The sequence below is a fragment of the Austrofundulus limnaeus genome, unplaced genomic scaffold, assembly GCF_001266775.1.
Source record: "Austrofundulus limnaeus strain Quisiro unplaced genomic scaffold, Austrofundulus_limnaeus-1.0 Scaffold1640, whole genome shotgun sequence".
NCBI classification, from domain to species: domain Eukaryota; kingdom Metazoa; phylum Chordata; class Actinopteri; order Cyprinodontiformes; family Rivulidae; genus Austrofundulus; species Austrofundulus limnaeus.
In genome coordinates this window covers 6,477-14,411 of record NW_013954042.1, presented here as the reverse complement: position 1 = coordinate 14,411, position 7,935 = coordinate 6,477, and the positions used below count along the sequence as shown (strand labels likewise).

At 38.9% G+C, this 7,935-nt stretch overlaps 1 protein-coding gene across 2 annotated transcripts in view; it reads right to left on the bottom strand.

Moving 5' to 3' along the window:
• LOC106535974 (acid-sensing ion channel 1) overlaps positions 1 to 7,935 on the bottom strand; it is a 33,128-nt gene that overhangs the window by 20,310 nt on the left and 4,883 nt on the right. For both annotated transcript variants that reach the window (XM_014033128.1, XM_014033129.1), the window contains exon 2: positions 4,480 to 4,630. In XM_014033128.1, the coding sequence (XP_013888582.1) occupies positions 4,480 to 4,630 (151 nt within the window). The remainder of the gene's footprint in view (positions 1 to 4,479; positions 4,631 to 7,935) is intronic.

Genomic DNA, 7,935 nt, shown 5'->3' with positions numbered 1-7,935 from the left:
CCGTAAATTGCACCTGTTTACTAACTAAGATGGCCACCCCTCTCGATTTAGATTGGAAGTTAGACTGAAACACCTGACACCTGAAACACCAGCGCCTGCTTAGATTTGCACTGTCTGCCTTACGCAAATGGGTCTCCTGCAAAAAAGTAATATTAGCATTAAGTTGTCTTAAATGTGTCATAACTTTCCTAAATTTCACTGGACCATTGAGGGATTTCACATTCCAACTCACACAGTTTACTGGGTGACTGTTGATGAACCTGGTAATATTAGAACTGCTCATGTATGGTCAATCGGACTGTAGTACKATATCCACAAACCATCACAAAAAATAATCTGAAAAAGACATTCTTAAAACAAATAGATCTGGTATAGTCCCACCCCTTTCTCCTAAAAAATCACGGAGAACCCAACAAACAAAAAGTCCACACATTTGTGCTTTGACTGGGGGGCTTAACTCCCCTGCCTGGACTCCCACCACAACTAAATAACAATAATAAAAAAATAGAAAAGTGGGTTCCCTTACTTTAAAGTATTATTACTGTTTATGCTCCTTGCAGCACTGATAAATAAATCACTAACCAAGATCTGGACAGACCCCCTGTGAAACTCTCGTACATAGAACAAAAAGAGGAATGTTGTCCCTCAGAATAAAGTCTACAATTAAATCAAGATATAGCACGTGACATAAAGTTGGAAGGTTCATTACAACCTGACAGTCATAATGGAGCGATGAGAGTTGGACCTGCAGTCAATGCCGGTCCTCGTTGTCCGACGCCGAGATGATCCTTTTTTTAACGTAGTCCATTGCTTTATTGGCATCCAGGAATTCCTTGTTTTCCTCCCCATGAGAGATGCGAAGCCGTGCAGGAAAAAGCAGGCCATAGTGAACATCTCGTCGGTTGCGAAGAAGCCTCCTCACCTCCGTAAACGCCGCCTGAGCCTTGGCCACAGTCGCCGTGTAGTCAGATGTGATGATGATCGGTGTCTCTTTAAAACGAAGAGGACCATGACTGCGAGCCCGACGCAGTATTTCCACACATTCTTGATAATAGTGCAGCTTAGCAACAATGACCCGCGGCTTACCGCCTGACCTGTTTCCACCTGGAGAGCGATGAGCTCGGTCCACCAGTGGCTCTTTATCCATCTGTAGAACCTCTGCTAGCAGTTTAGCCACTGCTGAAGTGGAGCTGGATTCTGGCGTCTCTGGAACTCCAATAATCCGCACATTGCACCTTCTCATGCGCCCTTCAATTTCATCDCACTTCTTTTTGAGCCCAACGACTTCTTCTTTCAGTTCCAACACGGTGGTGCGCAAAGCAACAACCTCATTGGACCAGGTCAATAGACCGCCCTCCACCTCCTTAACGCTCTGTTTCACATGGTCCAGATCAGCGCGCAGTAGCATCGTGCCGTTAGCCACCTCAGCTCTCACCGCTTGTAGCTCCCCTTTGATAAGAGTAAACTCTTCAGCCAAAGCCGCTTTTATTTAGGATTTAATCACAGCTGAGAGATCGGTTTTTATAGCGGCAAGAATGTCAGACTTCAAGGAGAGTGCGTCCGTCGCACTGCAGGAGGGAGAGGGGGGCGCAGAAAGTCCGGCTTTAGCTGCAGTCTGCTCCGAGGCGGCGTCGAGCCTAACAGCCGTTGAGCTAGAATGTTTACCTTTCCTCGAGTTTGTCGCCATTCTTCTACTCTTCCAGGCAAGAATCACTCAGGGGTCGAGTCCGGAAAGACCAAATGTTCAAAACAGCAAGGACATTTAGTAGAGAACCACAAACTGAACAAGTCGGAGCGGGAGCCCACGCGACCCACTACTTACTCCTCTGCCATCTTCTTACCCAGAATGTTTTGCGTAAAAATAGAATGGCCCCGTCCATGTAATATATTTTCAAACTTTAGTTTTTATCATTTTAAACTTAAACAGCTTACATATTTTTACAGTCTTTATTTTAAAGTTAAAATATTTATATATCAAATAAAGTCTAATGTTACAACTAATCGTGGATCCCTTTAAATGTGAAAAAGAAGGATTCAAAAGGCACGTGTCTCCTTAAAAAACAGCCTAATTTGTAACAGAAATGTCTTGCAAGTAAASAGGAAAAAAATCCACTTTTAGAGCGACCCTTTTTAAAAGGTGATAGTGGATTTTTACAGTGTTTTCCTGCAGTCATTARCAGAAACGTTTGCAGTATGTTTCAAATCTTTTTGCATGTTCCTTTTCCACCGTGCCAGTTTACGTTTGCCCTGGTCTTCTCCTTGTCGGATTCGGTTTGCCTGATGCACTGAAAGTCTCGCTGCGTATCCTGAACCTTTGTGAGTAAAGCCTGCTTGCTGACCTTGATTCTGCCTCTGAGTCGTACAGCAGACCCTCGTTGGCAGCTTCCACACCCGTCGTTACAGTGAATGACCACATTTAGCATTCTGGGGGTGTTTGTATTTATAAATGTGGATGCACAACATGATGGAGGAAATGAGCTTTATGATTCATCACTGCGCGGAGTTCAACACCACGGATTTACTTGCTGGTAAAAGAAGAAGCCCAAGGCAATTAAACTGGCACAACAGTAGTTCAGGGCAACAAGCCAGACTTGACAAACAGGTGATAAATACTACAGGAAAAATCAAATGCCAATTTTTAACATTTACATACAAAACATCAAAGTCAAACCTTAAAAATAACATGAAAATTTTAATTGATAAAAATATTATGGAAAAACCTAAACTAAAATTGGATAATTTTGTGTGTCTAAATAGATAAACGTATTATATTTCCTGCACCCTCAACTTTCGCCACTCCTCTTGTAAAAGCCCTCAGTGATTTAATGACCTTATATAAGGAGTGTTTAATAATGAAGTAATTAAATCATAGAGGCGTGGAGTAGCTGTGGCTTGTATTTAAATATTGTAGTACAGATGACGGCTCCCTGCATTGTGCCTTTAGTTTAATAATGACCGAGAGTGCAGTCTTTTTGTCACATTAATTTCTCAGTGCCTATAAAATWTTGATATGGACACACAGAGGCATGCACAGCTGCATTAAAAATCCAAAATTCAGGATCTGCCTGAAGCAGGATGGGGAAACTCTGCAGATGAGGGGGTTTGACCCTGAAGTGCTTTTAGCTGCCATTGATTCTTCTTTTTTTTCTACAAACTGTTGTGCCTTTTTTCTTTGTTCATGAATCTTTGAGGCCTAACTGGACAAGTAATACAATTTTATTAAACAAGAGGTTTATCATTATTATATTATATTATTTATACCTTTCTGTCTTTAAGACAGATTAGTCAATAACATCTTGCAGAGGTTACATTTTGAATTAAAGGCTAGCATCTCCTAAAACATGCATAATGCCCTGCCACCTTTCAAGCCAGTGCCAAACTGAATATAATCTTTTTTGAATGAATGAATGAATGAATGATTTTATTTGGTCACATTAAAGAACACTTCACACAAAAACAAACAGAACTTTAACCCTATATGACCAAATAGGTAGAGGCAGAAGCCAATGGCTTGTTTTGCCTCATCTTACAATTCATAATGGATTCCCCAAAACAAAATATACAAAAAACACACACATATACTTCAACTACGCAAATCATTAATGCAGTTTTTTATCAACAATATGATTATTATTGTCCATACATGCAAAAAAATATGTAATATATTACCACCACCGTCATCACAACTGACTACTATAAACCATAACTCATAATTTACTTTTTAACTTCTTTTTGAAACTTAAAAGAGAGCCACTAAACTTAATTTCATCATTTCAATTATTCCACAATTTAACACCCAGTACTGAAACACATCTGTATTTGATATTTGTTCTTACTTTATGTACTTCAAAAATAAAGAACCCCCTTAAATTGTAATTATTTTCCGATAACTTAAAAAAAAATCTTTGAATACCATCAGGAAGACTATTAACTCTTACTCGATATAGTAACTCCAGTGTTCTTAAATACACTATATCACTAAAATTTAAAACAGAAGAAGTTAAGAATAATGGGTTTGTGGAATCAAAAAACCCATCATTATTTATTTATCTAATTACTCTTGGATCTATATTGGTTTTACAAACATCACCCCAAACCTCTACACAATAAGACATATGGCACATATACTGTATGGCACTACAAGTGAAAATAACATGAGGTTTATGGGCATCTCTAATCTCTTCAAATAAAACAAATTTCAGACACATTTGGTCCAAAGCATGCACTCGTTGGCTGTGATAATTGGTTTTGAGGCCTGACAATATCATCAAAAGAGCTGCCTGTGGGTGCAGTCTAGTCTGATCAAGTCCCTGTCTCGTGGATTAGAGGGGAATCCCTGGGATAGCCTTTTTCTCGCTAATACAGCTGTCTGCTTTGGCAACTTAACTCAAACCCTCTCAAAAGAGTAAACAGGAATGGAAATCTTGTTTTCTGTTCAGATCTTTAAAAGTGGGGGCTTTTTCTGTGACGTGAACTCACCAGTTTCCCCCCAYACGGGCAAGTATTCATCCTGCTGGATATCCAGCATCAGCTCCAGGCCGTTGCCCATCCCTCCCTTTGTCGTCACCCGCAGAGGTTGTCCATCTTGGCCTGAATTAAAAGTGTAGCATTTCCCATAGCGAGTGAATATCTGAAACAAACAGAGAAAAGAGATCTCAGTGATGGGCCACAGTCTCAAACGCTGAGCGCAACTCCCATTTCTGACCCTGGAAGAGAATGTGAGTTTACAGCTGAGGGAGTTTGAATCTTAAAAAAATGGGATTGTTTTAGAAGCAGCTGCTCCAACTGTCTCAAGTTGTGCTGCCAATCACAAACCCCTGAGGTGCTGGCGCTGAAATCCTGTTGACAAACTGAACCCTCGCTGCCCTCAGATACTGCCTGGTCTGATTTATGCAATGTAAACACCTTTTTTTCCCTCCCAAAGTAACTCAACACAAGACAACAATGAAGTTTGGCATCAAATAAAATCAAAAGTCAACAGAGTTATTTTCTCATTATAGACATTTTATTTTAATTTTAATTAAGAAACAATATGAAACTTTAATAATTATGGTAACCTAAAATTTAGACATTTGTTTTTTTTAAGTGAAAAAAGTCCAACAGTCATTTTCTCTGCCTTCCCAAATGTCAAATGCGGAAATAAATATAATATTTTGCTTTCCTAAATTTAAAATAAGATAAAAATTTCATCAAAAAAACATATAAAGCCAGCCTTGTTGATTTTAAGCAACTTCTTAAAAAGCATATCAAGCAGAAAATCTCAGAGTTGAAACAATTTCAAGCAGCAGAGTCAGTCTAACCTAAGATTTTCACAGTGTTTGAAAACAGCTTATCAGTAAGRCCAGCAGGCTCTTCACAACCAGAAGGCTGTCTCACAGCAGCATGACTTAACAGCAAACTGTGAACAGAGATGGACAATTCTGCTTCCTAATGAGGAGATTTCAGAAGATCTGTCAGTGAATCCTATTCTTCCACAACAAAAAAATCATTAAACACACTTTTCCTAAATATCAAACAGTAAGTTGTCAAAAGAAGAAAGGTTGAGAAGTAGAAATAAAGTTTAAAATTAAACATATTCATAGTCGAAATGAACACACTGACAGGCAGATACACCAAATCTGTTGAATGTGACACAGTCTGATGATTCAGACGTCGACAGTGGAAACTGCTTGCCGGCCACTAGAATCAGCCGTGGCTGGTCTGGAGACAGACACATGACTGCCAGGAAACTAATGGATGATTAATTGATTTAAACAGCAGGGAATCAAAATAGCAGAGATGGGATCCAAAAGAAAGTATCACCCTTATTGTTCTCAAGTCATGTGGTTTGGAGCGCTGTTTCAAAGCATGCTAGCTTCCAATTAACTTAGCATTAACCTTCAACATTGTGACATTCATGCTGGGACAATAACAGGAAGCAGGGGTGGTTTGATGAGAAGAAACAAAAGCAAAGAATTAATGAATCAAATAAGTCATTAGACTCTTTTTTCCCCTCTTATTATCTATATTTAGACCATAGTGAAGATGTGAAGATGAGGACTAACATTTAGATACAGAAGTATAAATACATTAAATAAAAATAATTAAAAAGTTTTCTTTAAAATTATTATTATTTTTAGAAATGCTGGAGCTGCTTTTCTTTCGGGTGTATTGTGAGGACCTTAGTGGAGAACAAGAAGGCGTTCATTACATGGCTGACTTATGAGTCAGAAATTAGCACTTCATGACTCAAATGCACAAACAAAACGAACAAAAATTACAGCTACATCTCCAAAAGAAACAAGTTTCATTAATTTTAATCCTGTTCAGTCAAGTGCATGGAACTGATTGAGCTTTTAAGACAAACAATAAATAAAGAAATAAATACAAAAGCGGTGGAATGTAATAAGGCTTCTTATAGCCCAACGCAAAATGAGATGTGACCTTTCAAATGTATAAGTGGTAAAACTGAGTCAAAAAAATAGAGCCTGAAACTTCTGGTTTGTGTGCAGAATACAAATATCAATGAAATTCTCCTGAAATCCATCTTCTGTCTTGGAGCTTGCCGGCTCATAATCAGATCAGTTCATTTTTCTTCTCTCTTTGGAATATACAGAAAAGAAGAAAAACCTTGTATTATCAAAGAACCACCTTTATTTGCCCTATAAATATCTAACTACAAAGAAAAAGATAAAATCTGCAGAGAACAAAAACATTTACTTGCACCTGAAGCCCTTTATATGCACAACACCCATTCCTTAAATCCTATTTGTTAGGCCAACCTCTTTATGGGATTTTATTAAAACTCACAGAAGAAGACAAATTTGAATGAAACCAGAGGCTTTGCTGTTCAAGCATTTGGTAGATGCACATCAAGAAAACGGCGATAMGACCGTTACAACCGTGTGATGGCATAGGTTTCTCATTGTGTGTGCCCCTGAACATGTTGGAACAAAAGTAGGAAAGATTAGGTTTCCACACAAAAAAGGAGGGGGGGGGGGTTCACTATTTGTCTGCATGTGCACAGGCCCCCTGCTCACCATCTGCGTGCATGTGTTTGTAATGTGGTGATTGACTACAGGCGGCCCTGCAGTCGGAGTTGCTGTGGTAACCAGGAGATTGTGCCGGCTGCATCAAGTGAAGAGCAACAGTGGGTGCCGGTGGTGACCTTGGGGAGTCGAGATCTTCATTGTGTTGTTCGGCTGAGGTCTGCTTTTCCTTTAAGCTGCCAAACAGCCTGTCTGTCTTATTCAAGCTCGTCGGCGGTGAGCGCGACCTGTGACTTTTTCCAAAACAATTTAGCGTTTGGTGTTCGTTGTTCAGGTGAGTTGCAACTGTTTCCACACAGGGGAAACTRAAGCTTGTAAAAACAAAAAGTATGGTAAATAATCTTCAGTGAATCATAGTTGTGATTCATAATTATTCCTGAATGTCTTTGCACCATAATCAGAAAAAAAAGAAAGGTTTTGCTCCTAACACTCATGCAACTCTGAGCCCTTTCTACTGCATTTAAAATAAAAAAAATCCCTGCTGTATCTCATTAACTTTTTATTGCAGGGAAGAAATATTTAAATAAACACCGCACACAAGAAAAAAAAAGAAAAAAAAAACTTTGTGTGAGAACTCGCCCTCTCTTGTTCTTGCACAGTGTAAAAAATGTCACTGCCTTTCTTTTCAATTAATAATTCACAGACAGACAGGCTGAGACTGTTGAAATGGCCCGTGGCTTTTCTTCACATGACAATGTGACAAAGATGAACAAGCTGTTCCCTAAAAGTAGCCAGGGAATCACTTTCCCGCCTCTCGGATGATTTTAAGATCAGTGCTGAGCTCAAATGGAAGATAAACTAAGTTAGTGATTAAAAATAAATTTGACAGAACAAAGAAAAAAAGAGTTCTACTCAGATTAAAATACTGTTTGCTGATATTCTCATTCAAATTCAATAATCTGTGACT